Source organism: Acipenser ruthenus, chromosome 34 (assembly GCF_902713425.1).
Source record: "Acipenser ruthenus chromosome 34, fAciRut3.2 maternal haplotype, whole genome shotgun sequence".
Classification (NCBI taxonomy): domain Eukaryota; kingdom Metazoa; phylum Chordata; class Actinopteri; order Acipenseriformes; family Acipenseridae; genus Acipenser; species Acipenser ruthenus.
Window position 1 is genome coordinate 3,273,559 of NC_081222.1, and position 25,677 is coordinate 3,299,235.

Below are 25,677 nucleotides of genomic sequence, written 5' to 3' on the forward strand. Positions count from 1 at the left end.
CCCCAGTGTACAGGTAACAAGCTCAGGAGGGTCTTATTAATGTAAAATGAGAAATGGATCTAATTGCTGTGCAATGCCACTCTTGCTCCCATCCCTGGCTGTCTTGGGTGTAAATAATCTGTGATGGAAATATTCTTTCAAAATAGAACCAACTATTTCAGTTCTCTTTATCAGCTGGGAAACAAAAGGAATAGTACAGTGTGTGTTTGAATATTCAAATATCTGTCCCAGCACTGAAATAAGCAAAGGACACAAAATAAAAAAGGACACAATGGGCTCAGCATCACATACTGTTTCTTTATAAATAAAATTAAACTTTCCTTTCTTTTCTTTTTTTTAAACTTATGATTACCAGTGTATGCATCGTGTTACATAACTTAAAAACCAAAAAAAAAAATAAGAAGAAGAACGTGAGTCTTGTTTTTGCTGCAATTCTTTTTTTCGGACCACAGCAGTGGATAGCAGAGAGTCCTGTGCTTCAGTTTAGCTATTGTTGGATCCAGGTATTGTACGTGAAGAGTTTTGAAGTGGGCAGAGACATAAAACAACTAAATAAAATAAGTTTGTCTTTAAAAAAAAAAAAAAAAAACTTGAGAAAGGTTCGGGGAGTAAAATCCTCGCTTCACATTGGTCCCTGGACGGGCATGCTACAAAGAAACCCAGCCTTTTGGAGTTTAAGGGTTCAAGGGTGATGACTTTGAATTGATTTACAAGCGTGAGTCTCTCTCTCTCTCCTCCTGCCCAATCCCAAAGCGCTAACACATGTCCGAGACGTAGTCAAAGTCCCTGAAACAGTCCTGTTCCTTTCTGGTCAGGACTCGCGGCTCTCTTGGGGGCGTCAGCGTCGGCACCTCAGCTGTGAACTCCTCGTCGAAATTGCTGACGTCCTCCTGGCCCTTGATGGAGGGAATGAAGGGGGGCTTCATCTTCTTACTCAGCAGATCGTCCCAGTCGACGGTCTGCAACGGACAAAGAGAAGCGCCGTTCAGCGAAACACAACCGCAGAGCAATGATGGCAGATTGGCTCCAGCAGCGCTGCACAAACCCATTACTCACACAAAGACAATCCACACAAAGACAAGCAGCTGTTTCTTCTCTCGTTTCACTAGGAATGGTACAGTAGCCCAGTCAATAATCTGTTTGTGCAGCTCTAGTCTAGTATACACTTACAGATCATGCCGAATTCATGAAGAACAACAAGAAGAAATGAGAAGAAGACAAAAAAGGAGGAGAGGAAGAAGGAGGAGGAGGAGGAGATAATGAAGAAGGAGGAGGAGACGAAGGAGGAGGAGACAAAGAAGAAGGAGGAGAAGAAGGAGGAGGAGACAAAGAAGAAGGAGGAGGAGGAGACAAAGAAGGAGGACGAGAAGGAGACAAAGAAGAAGGAGGAGGAGGAGATAAAGAAGAAGGAGGAGGAGGAGGAGGAGGAGGAGAAGGAGAAGAAGAAGGAAGCAGAGCACAGTCTAAGGGACGCAATGTAAAAGAAAAGCTCACGCAATGTAAAAGAAAAGCTAACATTCAGATTAAACTCGGCTTTGATATAACAACAGTCCTCTGATACAGACTGCCGCCTCGCTCACCCTGAAGAAGGGCTGCTTCTTCACATCTTCTGCGTCTCGTTCGCCGGAGCCTAATCGCCGCTCAGGGTTTCTTCTGAGCAGCTGGGGGAAGAAAGCAAAACACAGACCTTTTCAAAAAGGAGATCAGACCAGATGAAGGAGCTCAGGTCAACGTGTCTGTTCCGCTTAGCTGTCGGAGATCATACCCGATCTTTAACCAAGTGAACGTGCCAATACAGAACTGCAACTGTGCCCATTCAGTAGTGTGCACATTTATTAGAACACACGTGCAATTCATTAAAAACACTAAGAGAAAAGGAACACATAGCCACACATGGTAAAATGCAGGAGACTTTTTAGAAGTTGTTGAAGATGCATAATTAAAGCACAAAGGGGTGTAACATTTTCACACACGAGTGCCTATTGTTTCTATATCGCTGATTACTGAGCGGAAATTGCACACTATTGTACAGGTCGACTTTTAATGACAACGCATGTTATCTATAACTATTAAACACCTAATTGTGCTAAATTTAGAAATATTAAAAGAAAGTTATGAAACTCAATGACATACATTTCAACTAGAAGTCTTTCTCAGTGTCTTCAAGGCATCTTTTAGTATTTCTAATGACACGTTTTACCTAGTACTCCAAAATAATACGTTTACTAAAGACAAGATAACTACCAGCACCCCACTCAGTGTTATCTGAGCAGGACCCCTTGTAAATGACGCTTCTCCGGTCAGTATATTATTATTATTATTATTATTATTATTATTAATTAGTCATTTAGCAGAAGCTTTTATCTAAAGCGACTTAGCGAGACTAGGGGGTGAACTATGCATCAACAACTGCTGCTGCAGAGTCACTTCCAATAGGACCTCGGTTTTACGTCTCATCCGAAGGACGGAGCACAAGGAGGTTAAGTGACTTGCTCAGGGTCACACACACACACATAGAGAGTCAGTGGCTGAGCCGGGATTTGAACCTCTTGGTATCAAGCCCTTTTCTATAACCACTGGACCAGCAAGCCACCTCGCTTCAGTGTATCTTTATTAAAGCGAGCGGAGAGGGATTCTCCAGTGGAGAGCGAGTGTTCGTACCCGTCTCATGATCCCAATGGCCTCGGTAGAGAGGAAGCGAGGATAGCGCACTTCATCATTCACAATGCTGTCAAACACCTCCTCCTCATCATCACCAGGGAACGGAGACTGAAACAGACAGACAGACACACGGCTTCAGGACACACGTGAAAATAATTTCACACCTTGTAGGTATCACATTAGCATGCGATATATAAAGATTTGTTGGGTCAGCAAATGTCTAAAATGTCTAACACACACACACATTTAAAGTTAAGGATGCAGTAGCTCACCTCTCCCACCAGCATCTCATAAACCAGCACTCCCAGTCCCCACCAGTCCACAGCGCGGGTGTACGAGGTGTCAGTCAGTACTTCAGGGGCGAGGAACTCAGGGGTCCCACAGAACGTGCTTGTCCGGTCTCCGTATCCCATTCCTGCCGGGAGAACAAATAACTTCATTCTCATTGTTCGGTCTTCCTTTTTAAACATGTTCTGGTGTAATCAGGGATGGCAACAAGACTCCTATTGCACAGCAGTTTCACCCAGTCCAGGTTTTACTATGAGGCTGATAAGACACAGTGTATAGGTAACAAGCTCAGGTGTGTCTGATTAAACTCATAGTAAAACCAGGAGTGGATCGAACTGCAATGCAGTGGGAGTCTTATTGCCTGCTGTAATTGAGTTTGTTGTTTTTTTTACAGACTGCAGATTATTATGCATCATTACGTGGACACATTTTTTAGAGCCCTGGTGTCTTTGTATGTAGTTTTGCTCATCTACTTGTATGCACAAGAAAATGATATTTCAAAATCCAAAAAAAATACTATTTTAAATGTACTTCAGTGAAACGACTGGATATAAAATGATTTCGGTCATGATGTTCAGATTTTATATTCATCCACAAAAGAAGCGCTGGAAACTAAGTGGAGACAGACTCAGGACAGAGGGCAGAAGACACTTCAGGTACACAAGGAACTGAACTGGTGTTCAAACGGCTCAGTTCCTTCAAGGGTTAAGACCCAACTTGACAAAGTTCTGAGTTCAATCAGCTACTAGGAACTGGACGAGCACAGACAGGGCGAATAGCCTCCTCTCGTTCGTAAACGTTCTTATGTTCTCATGTATTAAAATGCAGCACGAACCTTCTTTGCAGAGTCCGAAGTCGGCTATTTTCACATATCCATCTTTGTCGAGCAGCAGGTTATCCAGCTTGAGATCCCTGGGAAGGTGAACAAATAAACAGAATGAGAAGATTAACTCTGCAGCAGCACCTTGGAGAAGATTAACTCTGCAGCAGCATCTCGGAGAAGATTAACTCTGCAGCAGCACCTCGGAGAAGATTAACTCTGCAGCAGCACCTCGGAGAAGATTAACTCTGCAGCAGCACCTCGGAGTGAATGAGCCTCAAACTGTGGCTGGAAGAAACACAGCGTCTGTTCACCGTGGCTCTCCACGCTGAAGGGACAGGATAACACTCTGGTGTACCAGGTATATTTTGCAGTGGTGTCATGTTAAAATGAAGTGGGTTAAACTATCCTGTTTGGTGTTCCAGGCCGGGCAGTGGCAGGGTAGGCACCGAGTTTCTACAGAGATGCCCACTAGATTACCCGCATGCGTTTCTGGTGGTTGTGCAGAATTGTGGGTTAAAATCAAATTGGAAAAGATTCTGCCCATCAGTAAATGCACCCGGGTCGCTTTATAAAATACATTGGAATATACCTGGGCTTGAACCCTTGGTAGAGCCAGGATTTGATTATCACAGGAGAGTAGGACGAATAAACGCTTTATTCCTTAAGAGAGAAGTGGGTAAGCTCCACATTATCCAAGAGAGGTGGGTAATCTCAGTCTACTTTTTTGGTTTGAAAAGCAGAGGGGGCAGTTTCTGTAGCTGGGGCATACAGTAATAAAATAAAAAATAAATGTGAATTTCATTCAGGTTGGCGCCTCTTTGCGGTCGTGAACTCCCTCTTCGGAGGACAGGACGGGGTCTTTCACAGCCACTCGACGACAATAAGATCCCAATGTGTTCAAATAGAAAATACGGAGTTGAAATACAAAGCAAACAAAAAATAAAAATGACCAAAATGAACTATATAAAGTTCATAGCATTTCGTTTATTGTGATTTATTTACACTCAGTATCCTGTAACGAACATTGAAAGTTTGTGTTTTGACTACAGGGACTCGCTTACGCAGTGGTAGAATTGGGACGGAACTGAAGCAATCAGGGACATGCATTCATTTTAAAACCGTGCTTTAAATACTGGAACTGCTCGCCCCCCACCTCCTCTCGCCCCCCCCACCCCCCCAGGAAAAAACTCTCCTGGTCAAGTGTCATGGGACCTTGACAGGTATGCGCAAGTACAGTTGCTAAGGTAACTTTAAAATGATGAATGATAAAGCGTGTGCAGAAATGTATGGGGAAGGAACACAGGGCAAACAATTAACCACAGTGACCTTGTAAAAGAGAGTAGTTAGCGGTTGGTTGCACTTGAATGGGGAAACAGCTGAATGGCTCATTTCTATTGCTAATTAGTAAGATAACAAAAACAGACTGCAGTCGTGTATGCTCTGAGCCTACTATAGTATAAATACCAGGCATGGAGTCGTTTGAGGGCTCTCTCCAGGGGTTCTGTTAATACTAGTGGCAAGCACTACATCTAAACAACAACATTCAATACAGAACGTAATGTGGCCATTTGGAACTAATAACATGGTCTGGTCTCATCCTTATGGCATGCCAAAGTACTTAATTCCATGTTTACCTTCATTCATACCTTAATTGCTCACTCACCTGTAGACAATCTTCTGGTCATGAAGAAACTGCAGCCCCAGCACCACACATGCAGAGTAGAACCTGGAGGAGAGAGAGACAGAGAGAGCGAGAGAGAGAGGCTTCAGTGGGTTGGCTTTCCAATACTGACATCCAAACCTCACACCACTTCTGCTGGCAGAGAGAAACACAGACTGACTCACTCACAATTTGACAGGACACACAGACTCACACACACAGTCACAGAGGCAGGCTGGCACTCACATGGTCAAACAGATATACAGAAAGACATACAACCTCAGACAGCAGGCAGAGAGACGCACTAAGGCAGGCTGAGAGACTCACACACATTCAGACAGTCAGACAGCGAGATCCACATACACAAACTCTCACACACACACACAATCATACAGGCACACTAGCTCACATACAGTCAAACAAGTAGACACGGACAGACAGGCAGACTCACATACAGACAAACAGTAAGACAGACTCACAAACATTTACAAACATTCACACACATTTCAGAGACACACACAGACACAGACACGCACACACACAGACTTACACAATCACACACATTTTAGAGAAACACAGGCTCAACACAGACACACACACACACACACACACACAGAGACAGACAGTGAGACTCACACGGCGCGGGGCTCTGTGAAGACGTCGGCGTGGATGTGCATCATGAGGTCCCCCCCAGCCGTGTACTCCATGACGAAGCAGACGTGCTCAGGGGTCTGGAAACAGGCCAGCAGGTTCACCAGGAAGGGGTGCGAGGAGCTGTTGACCGTCTCGAAGATTCGCTTCTCACACATCAGACTGAAGAGGGAGAGGGAGAGGGAGAGGGAGGGACGGGAGCACAGGCTTCAGCAGGACTCACATTGCATTCAGAGATATACAACCCTTCTGTCAGAACTTTAAAAATCGGCAGGCATTAAATAAATCCTTTTAAGCCTTGGTGCGGCAGTAAATATTATTATTATTATTATTTATTTCTTAGCAGACGCCCTTATCCAGGGCGACTTATAATTGTTACAAGATATCACATTATTTTTACATACAATTACCCATTTATACAGTTGGGTTTTTACTGGAGCGATTTAGGTAAAGTACCTTGCTCAAGGGTACAGCAGCAGTGTCCCCTACCAGGGATTGAACCCACAACCCTCCGGTCAACAGTCCAGAGCCCTAACCACTACGCCACACTGCTGCCCATATGTCAGCGCCCCGGATGATAGGAAAATTCGCTTCCAAATCGGCTTTTAAAACACTGCCGAAGTTAACTGCCGTTTATTGTAAAGGTGAAGGAAGGACCGCTTTTCTTGTTTTGAAATCAACTCATTAAATAAATGGATTTATTGAATACCTGCCAATAAATATGTCTTGAAGGTAATTGCGAGTGTGGAGTAACACCACAGCCCTAACCCTAATTAAAAAAAAAAAAATACCTCTCTACTTCATCCCGTGCCACGATGTCGCCCTTCTTCAGTGCTTTGATGGCGTACAGATTCCCGGTTTTACGGTATTCCGATAACAACACCTGTATGTGTAAGGGGGGGGACACAGAATGTATCAATTTTAACATCATTTTGAGATCTGAGCACATCACAATCCAGGAAGTACCCTAGTTTAATGGTTTGCTATGTTTAAGCTTTACCATACCTTACCTCTCTATTTTTTTTTACAAAGCTTGCCTGTGCTTTACCATGCTTGCACTGTGCTTTATTACAATTTTCGATGCTCTTACTATGGGAAACGTGTGTAAGGGTACTGACCAACCATTCAGAGACTAGCAAAACCAAATACTTTTTTTAGCAAATATACAGAGGCTTATTCTACTAATGCGTTTTATTGAAGGCATTGCTATCCTCATAGCTCCTTTTAAAAAAGTAACAAAATCTATGTGATAAAGACAACTTTTTTAATTGAATGCAGCACTTTAATTAAACAATGTCTCACACTTCTTGTTAGATAGTGCTTATAAAAGACAAACCCTAAATACACACCTGTGTTAAACATATAAGAGACTGATTGTCTACTAGTCTCTGAACAGGGATGGCAATACGACTCCCATTGCATAGCAGTTTGATCCATTTTACCTATACACTGTGGCTGATCAAGCTCATATTAAAACCTGGAACGGGTGAAACTGCTATGCAATAGGAGTCCTATTACCATCCATGCTGTATATTAAATGCTCCTAGGATCAGGAGTCTGTGAAGCACTTTCAGACACTGCTGTGTGCGAAAGTCTCTACCCTGATGGGAGTTTCTTTCTTTCCCATGAACAGATTGCGGACAGTGTTAACTCCCCTGCTCAGCGTACCTTTCCAAAGTGTCCTCTCCCCAGCACGGCGATTAATCTGAAGTCCTGCAGGGACAGCAGGGCTTTCCTGTGCTTGCTAGAGAGAGCACACAAGACCCAGTCAAACAATCAGCTGCAAATTATTACAAGTCACTTCCCCACTGGAACCTGTTAGCAAAAACTACGCTTAGCGCAGATCTCACACCCAACGTCAAAGCATTCAAAACGTTTAAAACCACGGCTGTTTAAACATGTTCATATCAGCTCTTCGTCTGTTTTTTATTTAGATTTAATGGCATCTCTAAGTGTGCGGTGGCCGCCTCTAATTAAGTTGAGAGCGTACTTTCTCTTGCGCTCTTTGTAAGACAGACCCTGACACAGCAAAGAGTGCACACTCTCAACTGGATGAGAGGCAACCCACGAACACTTGGAAACATACATAACAATATTTCAGTACGATAAATAATAACAACTAAGCCAATTATTAATACCGTCACACTGATCGCTTAGCGTTAGTTTAGTTTATTCACTTTGAGTCCGCAGGGCCAGCACAGGTACATCTCAATAGTGGAGCACAAATACAAAAAGACCTAAGCAGACCAAACTCAATAAAACAACAATACAACAATGATCGCTTATTGTTCCGTCCCAGCTTGCCTTGTCTCTTACGGTTTAATAGTGTATTCTTGTGAGCTCTTCACAGTCCTCTAGCCCTCCCAAAGTACTCACGAGAACAGCCTCTTACACCATAAGAGAGACAGGGTCGACCGGACGCATGAGCTTCTACAAGATTGTTTTGGCAACAGTAAGAAGTGAGGGTGCAGTCCAGGTCAGGGGCGTCCGAGTGGCTCTGTCTCGCTGCTTACCTCTGCAGGGAGTGCTCCGAGGGGTCTTTACTGGCTCTGGCAGGGAAGAGCTCAGGAGGGGAGAAGGGTTCGATCACAGCCACACCCTCGCCCTACAAACCACAAAACACAAAGAGCTCAGGCGGGCTTCAAAACCTGCCACTTCCGAAAGTTCAGGTAAATTTGCACGGTCATTTTGCAGTTTTCCCGTGCTTTTCTCACAGTGATCCTTTGATATTCCAGCACTGGATAAATTTACTAATTTGGTTAAACAAGGAGTGAGATTTTCAGACAGTGTCAATAATAATTTTCTATCTATCCATGCATGCTAATACTTATTCCCATGTGTTATTTAACTACAATAACTGGTGAGCAGTTGGTATTTCCTGTAATAACTGGACGGTTAGGAAAACACGCTCTCATTAACACCAGCAACAGAGTGCGACCCCAGCGTGAGCCAATAACTCACTGATGCAGACCAACTAGAGTAAGCCCCCCATAGCAAGCAACACACAACTTTAGAACTCTGCCAGGAAAAAATAATTGCTCATCAGAGATTATAAAAAATACTGCATGGGGTTAGTGTGTGATAAATGAGAAATGAATGCCCACCCTTGGGGTGGGATGCTTTATGTAGGAAAAAATCATGCTCATGAAATTTTGGAGTAAATAGCCCATCATTTGTTAAATATACAACGCACAGTAAGGGCTGGTTGGTGCATTTTTTTTGCAGACAGGACAGAAGAGCTCAGCACACAACAGGACAGGGCACCAAGGGGCTGTCTGGATAACAGAGGAGTGTGGATAATCCAGGCTGGGCTGTATCGCTGATCAAAGCAAGGATAGCACCAGGGTCAGGGTCAATTCCTGTTCCAATTCCTTTTCAAAATCAATTCCCAATTCCAATTCCCTCGTAATCAATTCCAACACATCACTGATCAAAATTGCAATGAGCAGTATTCTGTTCAAATGAGCTTCTCACAACGGCAACAAATTACTAAACTCAAAGTCAATTAAATTGGCTTCACAGTGAAAGCAGTTGAACAATCACAACACTTCTTATGTCTGTCAAATATAAATTCCAGTTCCTTTGAAGGAACTGGAATTGGGAATTGATTTTAAAAAAGGAACGGGAAACAGAATTGGAATTGAAAAGCAGGAATTGACTCTGTTTGTAACAGATGCCGAGCTGTGGCTTGGAACTGGAATTTCTCCAGGGAAGCTGCTAATACAAGATCTCCTCGTGAGGCTGCCGCTGCAGGGAAGGGAAACCAATCTAATTAAATCTAATTAAACTGGTAGCGGGTCTCCCATTTCATACTGGGAGGCTGCCGCAGACTAGACAGCGTCTGCTGGGATCGTGCCAGAGTCCCGGGGGAAACGGAATCAAAACAGTCACCCTCTCTAAACAAATCTGCCCCCCAAATGTGTTCCTTCTGTTCCAGTACAGGCGGTGCAAAAAGCAAACACAGACAGGCCCACTTTCAAACAGCGGAGTCCTAAATCCGAAGGCACACTTAAAATAGAGACTTTCTTCAACTTTCTTATTTGTATACTGAACTAGTGGTAATGCATTTATTTCCACCAAGTGTCCATCTTGTCTGAATGCTTCACTTTATTTACGTGCCTGTGTGTCAGTGGCTTCGTTGGCGTTTGTGTCCACAGTCGATGCACTGTCTGTTGCTGGCGTCTTCGTCAGCATTTTCAGCCTTCTTAAAGAAGCAGTTGGTAATAGAAGAAGTTCCTAATGCTCTTTCCATTGCATCAAGAGGACTGATGAGTGAATCGGACAGGTGTGCGGGAGATGGGAGTCATGTGACTTGGCTTGCCTTTATGCGAGTTCCGGCTTAGCTAAACCACTGCTTTTCAAGCTTGCGCTCCGTTCTCTGTACACTAATATGCCCTCGCTCGCTCTTGTTTTATAGCTTGATCCGCTCTGTTGACTGCCACGTTTTCACACTGAAACATGCTTTGACCCTGAACCCTTATAAAGTCGTTTTGCAGTTGTCCAATGCATTTCCCATAGTTTACCATGTTTTCTTAATCTGCTTTACTACACCTCTCTGTGCTTTACAATGCTTACCTATGCTGTACCGTGCTTCCACTGTGCTTTATTACACTTTGCTATGCTTTTACTAGGGGCAACTTCTAAGACCCTGTGAAATGGCCTCGGAAGTGACGCAGTAAGGCGGAAAATGAAAATGTTTGCACCTGTTTTTCAAATCTAATCGAAATGGAAGTGCAGGACAGGTCAGATTTATGGAAGTATTTCGTTAGCTACAACCCCTCCGGAGAGCCAGAGCGCTCCCCCTTCCAAGGACCACAAGAGACGAGACCAGGAATGGGATCGGAAAGCTGTACCTGCGGAGATGGTTCCGGAGTGTCGGCTTCACCACGGGAATTCCGGGACTCCGACGTCCGTTTCCGTGGCAACAGGTCAGTGTCCAGGTTCAGCTTCTCTACAGAAATATCACTGGAAAACAAACAGAGACTTGTGTTGGGTTTGAATGAGGGTGGAGGGGAAACGTGCCTGCTGATACAAGCAAGATGCCACATTCATGTGCGTTTGACAGCCTTTATTTGACTGAGAAGACCATTCAAAACAGTACTCTTCCTTTAAGATAACAATATTACATCTGTTTTGTATCTATACAGTGTTTGCATGTTTGTACATGGGATAGGCTTCCCCCCCATCAGTATAGTATTTTTACTATGCATTTGCCAACACGGCTTGCCATGTTTTTTTAATATGCTTAACCACACCTCTCTGTGCTTTACAATGCCTCCCTATGCTTTACCACACCTCTCTGTGCTTTACAATGCTTCCCTATGCTTTACCACACCTATCTGTGCTTTACAATGCTTCCCTATGCTTTACCAGACCTCTCTGTGCTTTACAATGCTTCCATATGCTTTACCAGACCTCTCTGTGCTTTACAATGCTTCCCTATGCTTTACCAGAACTCTCTGTGCTTTACAATGTTCCCTATGCTTTACTACACCTCTCTGTGCTTTACAATGCTTCCCTATGCTTTACCATACCTCTCTGTGCTTTACAATGCTTCCATATGCTTTATTACACTTTGCAATGCTTTTGCTACAGGGAACTTCTGTAAGGTTCTTCACTGTAATGATTTTAGAAATGGGCTCTGCAGTTTGCAAGGGGTTTGTCTGTGCAGATAATGTACAGAGGAAGGCGTTCAGCTGCCAGCTGTCAATAAAAAAAACACTGCAAACTTAAAAACTGCAGTACTTAGTTACAAAGTTGATCTCAACAGCAGTGAATCTAAATAGAGCCACTGTTTAAATGATTACATTACTGTTGGATTTTCATCTTAAAAGACACGGCCCATTGAATAAAACAATCACAGTATTTTGGTCCCCCACAGTGAGTTAGTTAATTGACCTCAATTGAATTGACCTATTTTTAGTTTGTGTTTGCTAGCAGCAGTACGGTTCAGGGCTCTTGGTTAGGTTCTTACCCAGTGGTGTTTTCAGACCTCTCGCCAGCTGTGCCAGGTGTCATTTGCGTCGAGGGGCTGTAAGTGCCTGTAGAGTTGGCAGTGGGTATGGCCCGCCTCAGCAAGCGCATCCAGGTGGCAATGTCAATGTTCAACTGCCGAGCGCGAAGGAAGGCTTTACCTGCAGACACACAGGAAACACAGGACTGGGGGTGTTAACAGCGTTTACAGGTTAGAGCTTATCCAGATAGTTCTGTTCAAAATAACGACCTCACGTTTAAACTTGGTGTGTGCCGATACTCCTGCTTGCCTTTGAGAAGTATTTATCTGCAGGATTTAAATAAATCCATTCATTAACGTGCTGGATTTCAAAGCAAGAAAAGCTGTCCTTCCCTCACCTTTGCAATTGAGTACCAATCAACAGCAATTAACTTCTGCATTGAGTGTTTTAAAAGCCGATTGAGAGCGAATTTTCTTCTCGTTCGGGACGCTGACAATATTAATGAATGGATTTATTGAATACCTGCTGATAAATAGGTCTCAAAGGGAATTACAAGTAGGAGTACCAGCACACCCCTAGTTTAAATGACATGAAAAATATGCGAGTGAGCTACACTGTAGATGCTGGTGTTTATACAGAATTGACTATACAGAGTAATTATGTATTTAATATTTCAGTATTTTTTCATAATCAACTCCAGATACAGATTAGTGTTATACATATGTAGTCCTATACACATTAATAGTGCTGTCTTTTATTTTAATCTCTATTGCCTCTTGTTAGGGTTATCTGAGCGCCTAACAACATATCAAATATTTAAACATTTAAAAAGAAGTTGAATATATTAAACATAACATCTGCTCACATCAGTGTTTAAAACAGTCATCCATAAAAAATAAATTATAACAATATTAATGCACGTTGATAATGTATACCAGCGGTTAAATCATGAAACTGCTGTGATATTAGTGGAAACAAACTTGACCACTAGGTGGGGCTAAGCACTGGCATTCTGTTCAATAGAAAGTCATCCACTTTGAATGAACCAGCAACAATAACTACGCAGAAAGGAAACTGGAATTTACAAGTCAAATACAGGTGGGATGTTTTACAGGCACATGGATTTGGAAATGAAATGTGACTTAAATGGCAGCACAGGGTTGATTTTAAGTGTTAGGTTTAATTGGTAGCCTACATGCTTTAGCGGCTTTTCTGAAAGCTTTCATGACCGTCAGGGAGACATTATCGCTGGTCTTACACTCACTCTCAACAGAGATGTTAAAACTTCTACTGTGAAAAAATGTATTCCAGCTCTCAGTGTTAAATAAAATGGACACTGGTCACCAGCTGGACTTCTTTCACTGGCATACAATTCCATCAGAATGCTGTTGAGGTTTTCTGGACTTATTTATTTATTATATTTATTGCATTTATATAGCGCTTTTTATACGAAAGTATCGCAAAGCACTGTGCAGTACATAGCAGAAAAAAATAACAAATCACAATACATTTGTATAGCATGTCACACATACAACTGCCACAGTCACACCATTTAAATACCAGTATACACATAATACAAAAGCAGCCATTTTAAAGTTACATTAAAACCCACTAAGATAAGAAACGCATTTTATAAAAGTGTGTTTTTAGTCTTGACTTGAAAACTGTAACGGTCCCAGCTTCCCTGACAAACGAAAGCAGAGCATTCCATAATTTAGGAGCTCTACAAGAAAAAGCCCTGCCTCCCGTGTTGCTTTTGTTGACCCTAGGAATGACCAGCAGCCCTGCATCCTGTGATCTCAGAGTGTGGTTTGGAAGATACAGGGTCAGTAACTCCTGCAAATAACTAGGTGCTAATCCATTCAGGGCCTTGTAATTACATTAACAAAGCCCTTGTGCCATCTGTGTTTTATTCAACTGTATTTCATTTAGCTGTGCCTCAGTTCATCTTATAGGTCTTCTGTTGACAGCTGCTGTAGCATTTATTTTTGTTTAATTTTTTTCAGATGGACCCGTCTTCACAGGGAAAGTTGGTGCTTTACCAGTTCTCTGGAGTTTCACCTCCAAACATATTAAATGGGTGGAATGTCACTCATTTTGTGGTAGTGGTTTTATAACAATGAAGGAAATGGCAGGTTTGTCATGGAATTTTGCGATGGAATTTAGAATGTGGTGCATACTGATTCATACAGTGTGAAGCGGCTCACTACGGTCATGTGATGCTGTTTAACCAATCAGAGGTTGTTATTTTACCAAGCCATTTTATAAATGATATATATTGTAGTAGATGTGTATAGTATACAGTGGAGGTTTGTCTGTGTTGTTCATTAAAGCAGTTCTCACAGTGTAAAGTGCCAGTAGATCCCTGCTTTGCGTTTTGTTCTGCGTTGAACAGCTCCTCAGCGGCTTGCTCCTAACTCACCTTGCTGCTTCGAGAAAATCTTTTTCTGCCTCTGAAGTTTTGGTATTCTTTCTATAACGGGATTGAAGAAGGTCACCTGCAATGTAATCAAACACCCAGTTAGCTGTTTTTTAACTGGCAATTACACCTGTATACCCTGCAGGAGTGTACAGCTATGGCCACAAAATTTAGCATCGCCCCTATAGAACAAACTCATTCTGTTTCATAAAGCTGAATGAAACCTGCTGAATAATGTTACGTGAACATATTGAATTACACACCGCTCTGTAGTTTTCCCATGTACTTCACAAAAAACTTACAACATTTTTAAAAAATGTGACATTTCGAAATCAAACATGAAATACTGTACTATTATGGCTTCCGGTAGACTTTTGCGATATAATTTTGTAGTTGATTACATGTTAAATAAAAGATCTAGATTATGTTCATAAAGCTTTTTTATTTTTTTTAAATTCTCTCTCAATCTTAAAATTGTAGGTGATGGAAAACTTTTGGCCATAGCTGTACAGCCTGATTTCATAAGGATGTCAGAGAAGGGTGTGTAGTTGTACTGGACTGGCATCTCAGTGCAGTGAACTGAATGGAGAGACGAACGCATTCATCCAAAAGAGCAAGCTTAGTCGAGAGGCAAGTATGGGTCATGCTGATGTCGGTATCATTAGACTGCTCAGGATCTTACAGCCAATCAGAGAGCATGTTTCACCTTCCGTATTCCACGACACATCACAGAGAAGCCCTATTCGTGATCGCACGCTTTCAGTTTTAACCCTGCTGTACTCTCCATATCAGCACGGCTGACCAGGTCCCCTGCTTTAAAAAGGCATACCTGAGGCAGCACTCAGGATTCCAATCAACTGCAAAGTCCGATCAAAACATGACATCACAATCGATACCGCGTACCTCAGCCACTGAACAGTATTCTCTTCATCAACCTCTTTTCAGTGGACAGTGGATTAAATAAAGTTTGCTAATGATTAGAAAACTAAATATATCTGGATTTCTAACTTGTGATTAATATTAATGCAGTATATAATAGATAGCAGCTAAGAGGTGATCCACAGCACAGTGTAGTGCAGTGCAGTGTCGTGCTTGATAGTACACAGTGTGAGAGAGTGCAGTGCCGTGCTTGATGTTACAGTGTGAGAGTGCAGTGCCGTGCCGTGCTTGATGGTATACAGTGTGAGAGTGCAGTGCCGTGCTTGATGTTACAGTGTGAGAGTGCAGTGCAGTGCCGTGCTTGATGTTACACAGTGTGAGAGTGCAGTGCCGTGCTTGATGTTACAGTGTGAGAGAGTGCAGTGCCGTGCTTGATGTTAGTGTGAGAGTGCCGTGCAGTGCTTGATGTTACACAGTGTGAGAGAGTGCAGTGCAGTGCCGTGCTTGATGTTACAGTGTGAGAGAGTGCAGTGCAGTGCTTGATGTTACAGTGTGAGAGTGCAGTGCAGTGCCATGCTTGATGTTACACAGTGTGAGAGTGCAGTGCAGTGCTTGATGTTACAGTGTGAGAGTGCAGTGCCGTGCTTGATGTTACACAGTGAGAGTGCAGTGCCGTGCTTGATGTCACACAGTGTGAGAGTGCAGTGCAGTGCTTAATGTTACAGTGTGAGAGTGCAGTGCCGTGCTTGATGTTACAGTGTGAGAGTGCAGTGCCGTGCTTGATGTTACACAGTGTGAGAGTGCAGTGCCGTGCTTGATGTCACACAGTGTGAGAGTGCAGTGCCGTGCTTAATGTTACAGTGTGAGAGTGCAGTGCCGTGCTTGATGTTACAGTGAGAGAGTGCAGTACAGTGCTTGATGTTACATGGTGTGAGAGAGTGCAATGCAGTGCAGTGCAGTGCCGTGCTTGATATTACCTCTGCCAGCAGCACTCCTTGGGGCTCCAGATCTAGGTGGATCTCGTGTCTCTGATTGTCCAGGAAGTCTTCTAGTTTGAGGTACTTTAAGGCACACAGCGAGCGGTAGTCTTTCCAGTACACTGAGATCTCCAGCTCTCGGGACTGCACAGAGAGAGAGAGAGAGAGAGAGAGAGAGAGAGAGAGAGAGAGGAGAGAGAGAGAGAGAGAGAAAGAGACGAGAGAGAGAGAGAGACGAGAGAGAGAGAGAGAGAGAGAGAGAGAGAGAGAGAGAGAGAGAGAAAAGAGAGAGAGAGAGAGAGAGAGAGAGACGAGAGTTAGTCATATTATAGACATCTATCTGAGATATACAAGTGATAGCTATAGAGCTTCTTCAAGAGAACAAGGACATAACAGTAAGTGGATACAATCTGAACGTCGAGGGAGTTCTAGTGAAAGCTCTAGCCATTACATAACAGGAGCTTTGCAAGGTGTAAAACAGATAAAGACAGACAGACGGACAGACAGACAGACAGACAGGCAGGCAGGCAGGCAGGCCAAGAGAGAGACAGACAGACAGACAGACAGGCCAGCAGGCTGACAGAGACAGACAGACAGACAGAGATACTGACCCTCTCCAGCTCCACAGTGAAGCTGTGGTCCCAGGCTTGCTGTCCGATTGGTTTCCATGCCGTCTGTCCCACCAGTGTGTTCTCCAGCTTCAGCACAGCACTCACCTCACCTGCACACACAGACACACACTGTACTCTACTGTACTTCAGCACAGCACCCACCTCACCTGCACACACAGACACACACTGTACTCTACTGTACTTCAGCACAGCACCCACCTCACCTGCACACACAGACACACACTGTACTCTACTGTACTTCAGCACAGCACCCACCTCACCTGCACACACAGACACACACTGTACTCTACTGTACTTCAGCACAGCACCCACCTCACCTGCACACACAGACACACACTGTACTCTACTGTACTTCAGCACAGCACTCACCTCACCTGCACACACAGACACACACTGTACTCTACTGTACTTCAGCACAGCACCCACCTCACCTGCACACACAGACACACACTGTACTCTACTGTACTTCAGCACAGCACCCACCTCACCTGCACACACAGACACACACTGTACTCTACTGTACTTCAGCACAGCACCCACCTCACCTGCACACACACTGTACTCTACTGTACTTCAGCACAGCACTCACCTCACCTGCACACACAGACACACACTGTACTCTACTGTACTTCAGCACAGCACTCACCTCACCTGCACACACTTCAAAGCAAGTACAGGTCATTTTACTAGGAGCATTTTAGTTTTAAACAAAGCACAGTTCTTTTTTTCAAGCCAAAGGAGGCCTAATGTTTTCTTGGACGTTTCAATCTGTGTTTTTGATAAGTTAGAATTTGAAAATGGTAACTTTAAATGTAACCTTTTTCCATTTACGGTATCGTTTTAAAGACTTTAGACGCATAACTATATGAGTATTGCATTACTGTGCTGTATCCTTGTAATAAAATCACCAGACTGGGGGTTTAGATACCCGCCCCCGCTCTGTGAAGAGCGCTACTCAACTGGAGAGCTCCTCTGCTTTGAGTGGGCTCCTGCTGCCCAGGCTGCCGCTCCGGCTGTACAGCGCCTTGCCGCTGCGCCCCATGAACGAGGGGCGACCCTCCGCGGGGGTGTAGCAGGGCAGGGTCACTGTCGAGCCCCGCGTCCTGCCAGGGACCACCTCCAGGAGACCGCTGCAGCCCATCAGACGCACCTCCAGCGTGCCTGGTGGGAGAGGAGCACAGGGGGTCAATGCACAGAACTAGAACTTTAAATACTAACAGTCCATTCACTCTGAAAACGGCTACAAGTCTTTTTCACCAGAGCTATTTTTCCTTCAGAATGTAAATTATAACACCACCTTTTAAGTTACAATATAAGAAATAAAAACAGCTTAACTTATTTAAAATGCTTTACAATAAGTTGCTCTTATAAAAGGTTACCAGGGTACTTTTGTACAGTAAGTTTGCATTAAGTTTGCACTAGGTTGGCAGTGGAATCCACAGTTCACCGCGCACCAGCAACCCCTGTGGCTGATAGATCGCCTGTGGATCTGCAGTGGAGCCATTCAGATCAAATATATAGATTAAAAAAATAAAAATAAAAAGTGAGCTGGGTGTTGAAAGCGAGCTGGATGGGAGTGGACGCCCCTGCTGTACCTGTGAGCGGGGAGGGCTTGCTCAGCGTGTTGAAAGCGAGCTGGATGGGAGTGAACACCCCTGCTGTACCTGTGAACGGGGAGGGCTTGCTCAGCGTGTTGAAAGCGAGCTGGATGGGAGTGAACACCCCTGCTGTACCTGTGAGCGGGGAGGGCTTGCTCAGTGTGTTGAAAGCGAGCTGGGTGGGAGTGAACGCCCCCTGCTGTACCTGTGAGCGGGGAGGGCTTGCTCAGCGTGTTGTACTGGTTGTGCAGGTAGGAGGCGCTGTGGCGGGAGCTGAAGGCTGGCGAGGAGGCCATGACCAGCTCTTCTTTGATGAGGCAGCCCTTGGGGTGATCCTCGGGCAGCTCGTTCAGACGCTGCTCCAGAGAGTCCTTCAGCAGGTCCAGCTTCTGACTCGACTCGTACAGCTTCTCCTGGGCCTGAGCGACACGGCAATGCAGCAATCAATAACCCAGCTGTCAATAACCCAGTTGTCAATAACCCAGTCGTCAATAACCCAGTCGTCAATAACCCAGTCGTCAATAACCCAGTCATCAATACATAAATACCTCAAAAATCCACTCTCTGTGCGAGTGGCGGACTATCTGCGCGTCTGTGTGGCGGACTCTCTGCGCGTCTGTGTGGCGGACTCTCTGCGCGTCTGTGTGGCGGACTCTCTGCGCGTCTGTGTGGCGGACTCTCTGCGCGTCTGTGTGGCGGACTCTCTGCGCGTCTGTGTGGCGGACTCTCTGCGCGTCTGTGTGGCGGACTCTCTGCGCGTCTGTGTGGCGGACTCTCTGCGCGTCTGTGTGGCGGACTCTCTGCGCGTCTGTGTGGCGGACTCTCTGCGCGTCTGTGTGGCGGACTCTCTGCGCGTCTGTGTGGCGGACTCTCTGCGCGTCTGTGTGGCGGACTCTCTGCGCGTCTGTGTGGCGGACTCTCTGCGCGTCTGTGTGGCGGACTCTCTGCGCGTCTGTATGGCGGACTCTGCGCCATACTGGCGGACTCTCTGCGCGTCTGTGTGGCGGACTCTCTGCGCGTCTGTGTGGCGGACTCTCTGCGCGTCTGTGTGGCGGACTCTCTGCGCGTCTGTGTGGCGGACTCTCTGCGCGTCTGTGTGGCGGACTCTCTGCGCGCGTGGCGGACTCTCTGCGTGTGTGGCGGACTCTCTGCGTGTGTGGCGGACTCTCTGCGTGTGTGGCGGACTCCCTGCGCGCCTGTGTGGCGGACTCTCTGCGCGCCTGTTTGGCGGACTCTCTGCACGCCTGTGTGGCGGACTCTCTGCGCGCCTGTGTGGCGGACTCTCTGCGCGTCTGTGTGGCGGACTCTCTGTGCGCGTGGCGGACTCTCTGCGTGTGTGGCGGACTCTCTGCGCGCGTGGCGGACTCTCTGCGCGCCTGGCGGACTCTCTGCGCGCGTGTGAGTCTGGCCGGGTCCTCACTTCAGACATGGCCTTCTTGTCGTGTGTCTTGCTCGAGCCCAGCAGTCTCAGCACGTTCTTGGCCCCCTCGGATACAGCGTGCTCCACTCGGTAGTGATGCCGCAGCTCCTCGATTCGCAGCTCCAGCACACTGAGGTCCAGCTTCCCTGCAGCAGACACACAGCAGGGATTACAGGGAAGCACAGAAATTCAAAGACATTAAGAAAGACTGCAGTCGAAACACGTCTCATTGAATTTATTACGTTTCTTTTAGTATTACTTGATGCAGTTACAGAGCACAGGACCGTTCAAACCAGCTCTGTCAGTAACACCCCTTATAAAAGTTTATCACATCATTGTTTGCACTTTTCCCATGGCTATATTATGCATTTGCCACAGTTTACCCTGATTTGCCATGTTTATTAATGTGCTTTACCATGCTTTCCTATGCTTTGCCATGGTTTCACTTTGCTATGCTTTTACTATGGGAAACAGGTCCAGAGAGAAAAATGCTATCCCTCTTCCTTAACTACAAGATCTGACACACACACACACTGACTCACACACACACAAACTAGAGGACTCCTTTCCTGGGAGCTCCTTTCCTCTCCTTATTAGGACAGCAGTGCTTTTCTCTGCAGACTCCTCTGTGACAGAACTCTCTGATAAACATCCCATCCTGGGAGGCGAAGCAGAGGGGGTGGGGTTCTGTGTGGTTTGACACATCTAACATTGAACACTATCCAGCAGTGGTCTGTTTATTTAAGAGCCTATTGCAGAGAGAAGGCACGGTAGCACTGTGTGGTCCACAAACACCGACACCCTCTCCAGTCATTTTGCAGATTAGAAGTCTTTTCCAATGTCTTCATTTGAGTCATTGTGAAAACACGTCTTTGTATTATTTCCAAGAGCTACTATGGTTGCATCCTGTAGTTATGGATAAACAAACAAAAACAGTCAAACTAATTGGATAATGGCTTGCATTATTAACAAAAACAAACTGCTTAATCTGTGATTAAATAAAAATGATTTTACAAAAGAGAGAAATTAAGAGACCCAGAAGGCTCGGACACACTGCTCCAGTGCCCCCCCCCCAACCCCCCCCCCCCCAGTGTAAGAACTGTCTCTGGTCACTGCAGTCAATATCCTGTCTGTGATTTAAAAGGTCAGGATTTACCACGGCTTTAACAAGCCCTGAACGGCAGCTAATGGCGCATAAAAGGTTTTAAAAAGGCTCTTTTAATGACATGCCATTGATCAGCACTATTTTTAAAATAATCCCTTTCTGTTGATTGCACAGCACAATAGACGAACCTCATTCCTGTAAATATGCTGTGGCTTTGAAATACAGTTTGATAAGTGCGCTGGAAGCAAAGGGGGGCAGGAGGTCTTAAAGGATCCCCATAATTCAGCATCAACAACATGGTAAACCCATTCCACACCCCAAGAACGGCTCTCCGACCCTCTCTCCCAAGTCTGTTTCATTTCCAATTGTGTTCTCTGGTGCTGTTAAAGTATTGGTTCGGGTTAAATAGGGTTAAACTCCTTTTAAGACTTTGAAGATGCCAACCTTCACTTTCTGGCAATCTATACAGAACACTAGCCTTGCTGTACCACAGGGAAAAACAATCTCGATTTTACATCAGCCATTCAGAATCTGTTTAAGCACTTTACCATCACATTACACCGATTTTTACATTATCTCAGGGAACACATTTTGGCGCAGTAATAGTGTATTGATTTTGGACAGGATTACAGCACCAGCAGCTGAAAAAGCTTTTCATAAATACAGAAACTCAACAGTTTATAAAACAGTAAATAACAAACGCTGCAGACTCTCCTCCTAATCTCAGTAGTTTATCATAGTATAAGCACAGGAAGTTTAATAAAGCATAGTAAAAGCATGGTAAAACAGAGGTAAGCATTGTAAAGAAAAGCGAGGTATGGTAAAGCATATTAAAAAACGTGACAAGCCAGGGTAAACTATGGTAAATGCACAGTATAACCATGGGAAAAGCATGAGAAAACTGCAAAAAAAACCTGCAAAAATACAGCGTTAATACATTTTTATATGGAAACATACAATCCAAAACCATGCTGTCATAGTGAAATCCACGCTAATTGCACCTGTAAAAAATAATCCTGATCATAATTCTGTGATGAGTGTGTAAGACATGTACAGCAGTCTCTGCTTTTGTATTCAAATCGCTTGATTGGTACCGATTCAAATGCTACTGACTATTGATAAAACACAGGTATCACAAACAGAAAGGCTTGATGTGATTACAGGTGACATTTTAAACCAATGTTCTTCACTTGAACAGTTATGACATCTTAACAAGCTTTATTATTACTAAGATTTCTTTTTGGCGCCTGATGAATATAGCCAGGTTGAGCCCTACGCTGTCCCAGACTGACGCTAAGACACTGAGACACGGATTCACGCTTTTGTAGCCTCTAGGGTTGATCATTGTAATTCCTTGTTTGCTAGTCTCTCTGATGCCTCTTGGAACAGGTCGCAGCGAATACAAAATGCTGTAGCAAAAATACTTCCTCACGCTAAGTCTATTTGATGTATTTCCTGTTTTATGGTCACATTGGCTTGCCTTGAAACCTATTTATGGTTCTGGCCCTACCTGTCTGCATGAGTTACTTGTTCCCTGTAAACCGGCTCGTACTTTGAGATCAGTAAACGATGCTCTCTTGGTAATCCCAAGAACCCGATTCAAAACCTACGGGTTCAAAGGCTTTCAGTTTTCGAGCTCCTTCACTCTGGAACTCAACTCCAAATCTTAGTTCCGGAATGCTGAGTCTGTCAGCATTTTTAAATCTAAGCTCAAAACACATCTCTTTGATTTGGCCTTTCGCTAGTGAGCAGTCTGGAGCTCTTTTGGCTTGCTGTGTATTTGTGTAAAGCGCCCTGGGATGCTTGCACAGGAAGGACGCTGTATAAATTAAATTGTTCTAGTATGGTTATTTGAGCTAGTTCGTGAAATTTGCTTGACAACATCCCCCTCCCTGCTTGAAAAGCTGCCAGGAGATGTATCATGGTGTTACATGAGCTTCAGACAACTGTTCTAATCTGCACATCGGAGACCAATGAGCTAATGGAAGTGGGGAACAGCTTGATGGAATTATTTAGCAGGCAGCAAGCACTTTCAGAATTCCTAAAAGATGCTGGATTCCCACGGAGGCTGGCCTCTTACCCGTCCCGTCCTCGAAGTCCAGCTGCACCTCGTCTGCCTGCACGGCCTTGCGCACCTGCATGCGAATGATGTCAATCTTGGTCTTGCTGTCCTGCAGCATCTGTTGAGCCGTCTGGAGCAGCTTGCGATCCTGAAACCACAACAACAACAAGAACGCTCATGAGCACTTAATGTCATCTTTTAGCATTTCCCCCATGGTTAAAGTATGCATTTACCAAACTGTGGGTTTGACATGTTTTTAATTTGCTTTATTGCAAAGCTTACCTATTTTGTGCTTTTACCATTGGAAACCTTTATAAGGGTTAGGTTTACCATGGTTTGTTTTTTAATATGCTGTACCGCTCCTCCCTGTGCTTTACAATGCTTACCTATTCTTTACCATGCTGCGCCTTATTACACTTACGTGGCAAACTTTTATAAGGGTTATTAATCATGAAGTCACTCTCAGACAATCTGAGAGTCTTACTGAGTGTCATCTTGTACACTGCAGGCTACCAACTGAGCCAAGAAAGCTTCAGTAAGCTTGGTGGTCCTTAATCCTTTAAGGTACAAGGGACACGTCTCCCACAAATACAAATGATAGTACCTTTCTTGTTTTTGCAACGATGTGCACGAAACAGGGTTTAAAATGAACTAACAGGTTGGATCTGGTCATCCAAATGGTCAGTTTCCGCCTTGTGATTCTTGAGTCGCTCTCAAATGTATTTTAAGAAGAAACCATTTGAACAAGCACTCCGTTCCTTGTGTACCTGAAGGGGTTACTGTAAGGCTGTCATGTACAATGGTGGCCAAACCCAATATTTGGCACGGGTCATACAGTTTACCATCCTTGCCTGTGCTTCACTGTGCATTTAAGAGGCAAACCATTAACACTTGGCTATCATTTAAAGGCTCAGACTACTGACAGAGAGAGCTCTGCTGGGCAGCCCTGTCTCTGGGTTGCTGCAGTACCTTGGTGGACCCATTGGAGTACATGTGGATCATGTTCTCTGCGCCCTGCTTCACTTTGACTTCGATGTTCAGCTGCTTCTCCAGGGCCGAGATCCGGTTCTTGTTGGCTGTGGATCGGCTCAGCGTGCCGGGAGACTGGGGCGCGCCTGAAACACAACGCACAGACAAACAGGACGAGGCTTTAACATCAGAAAACACTATTATTTTTGGGTCTCTCATGTGTCAACCCTATACCTCCCCCCCGCCCGTCCCGCCCCCCTCACCTCGTATGTCGTCGGGGTCCTTCACCACGATGTGAGCGTCGAGCTCCTGCAGCTGGCAGTGCAGCTCCTCCAGCTTGCGATTGGAGTCCTTCAGCATGTTGTCCACGTTCTGCAGGTTCTTCTTGTCGGTGGTGGCTCTCCGCAGGTTCTCCGCTCCCTCCTTGATCTTCAGCTCCTTGCGGATCTCCCTGCGGATGCGCTCCTTCTCCTCGTCCAGGCGCTGCTGCACGCTCGTGTCCGAGAAGTCCGAGCTCTGGTCCAGACCCAGCTGCTCCAGGACCGACAGGCTGCCCGGCTCACTCTGGAGAAACGGGGGGGGGGGGGGGGTGTCAGTCACATGTCATCGTATGGGCTGAATTTTTTTCACAGTAAAAGAATGGCTTATTTCACGCCACTTCACGGTCTAAGAAATAGATATTTCACAGTTAAACATAATGTCTATTTTATTTTATATATATCTTAAAAGCATTGTCACATTCAAAATTGATTATTTTTCTTAAGTTTTTAGACATGAAACATTAAAATATTTACCTGAACAACAATAAATGTTATATTGCAGAAGATTTTGATTTTTTTATGTCCACCTTTTAAAGACATTATATTTCCACCCCCCCCATCAGTGAATTATCAAACAATATACTGTATATGGCAGTGAAATGTCCCCTTGTACTGGACAGAGCGATCTTTTTCACTGAAGACATTTTAAAGAAATCATGCAGATCTCTGCAGTGTGTTCAAGCATTAACTGGAAGCAAACTAAACCGGCTGCCAGGTTCCTAAACGTGACAGCTAGTGCGTCAGTAAAGAAAATTGCTGGAATTATTTTTAAGCTCAAAAAATGTGTATATTTACACTATTCTTTCAGAAATGGGAATTTTCAAGGTGAACTACATATTACACGCCAATGGATACATTTCACAGACATCATGAAATCTGTGACAACCGTAAAAAAATAAATAAATCAGGCCTTAATCAAACTGGGAGTGTCCAAGTTTTCAGCCTCAATTTTTTGTCCCAGTCAGAAACTGTAAAATTGTCACGATACAAAATAGCAGTGTCTTCATTCATGCATCAGCTTGGATACTGACGCTCATGGTTCCTTCTGTCTGTGTGCTTTTAGAAAGGGCAGGGGTTGTGAGCTCAGTGGAGACTGGGCCAGTGCAGGCACAGTGGCCTACTCAGGTTACAAATGAGGTAATACGAAAGCAAGGATTGCTGTGTTTGAACTGAACCAGGGCACATCCACGCTTCTAACTACAGGTTTTTATCAGTGGATGCAGTATAACTGCATAAGTACATGTTGAGCAGTATAACTA

The 25,677-nt window shown here is 44.6% G+C and overlaps 1 protein-coding gene across 3 annotated transcripts in view; it reads right to left on the reverse strand.

The window, feature by feature from the left end:
* Positions 1-277: 277 nt before the first annotated feature.
* LOC117962439 (serine/threonine-protein kinase N1-like) overlaps positions 278-25,677 on the reverse strand; it is a 72,288-nt gene continuing 46,888 nt past the window's right edge. For all 3 annotated transcript variants that reach the window (XM_059007069.1, XM_059007068.1, XM_059007067.1), the window contains exons 2-22: positions 24,362-24,662; positions 24,099-24,244; positions 23,148-23,277; positions 19,963-20,108; positions 18,748-18,961; positions 17,905-18,105; positions 16,924-17,033; positions 16,313-16,456; positions 14,460-14,535; positions 12,058-12,217; positions 10,937-11,048; positions 8,597-8,688; positions 7,752-7,827; positions 6,875-6,966; positions 6,069-6,245; positions 5,436-5,498; positions 3,785-3,861; positions 2,934-3,076; positions 2,662-2,769; positions 1,581-1,661; positions 278-959 (exon numbers count right to left, since the gene is read on the reverse strand). In XM_059007069.1, coding sequence (XP_058863052.1) covers positions 756-959; positions 1,581-1,661; positions 2,662-2,769; positions 2,934-3,076; positions 3,785-3,861; positions 5,436-5,498; positions 6,069-6,245; positions 6,875-6,966; positions 7,752-7,827; positions 8,597-8,688; positions 10,937-11,048; positions 12,058-12,217; positions 14,460-14,535; positions 16,313-16,456; positions 16,924-17,033; positions 17,905-18,105; positions 18,748-18,961; positions 19,963-20,108; positions 23,148-23,277; positions 24,099-24,244; positions 24,362-24,662 — 2,853 coding nt within the window. In that variant the 3' untranslated portion in view covers positions 278-755. The remainder of the gene's footprint in view (positions 960-1,580; positions 1,662-2,661; positions 2,770-2,933; positions 3,077-3,784; positions 3,862-5,435; positions 5,499-6,068; positions 6,246-6,874; positions 6,967-7,751; positions 7,828-8,596; positions 8,689-10,936; positions 11,049-12,057; positions 12,218-14,459; positions 14,536-16,312; positions 16,457-16,923; positions 17,034-17,904; positions 18,106-18,747; positions 18,962-19,962; positions 20,109-23,147; positions 23,278-24,098; positions 24,245-24,361; positions 24,663-25,677) is intronic.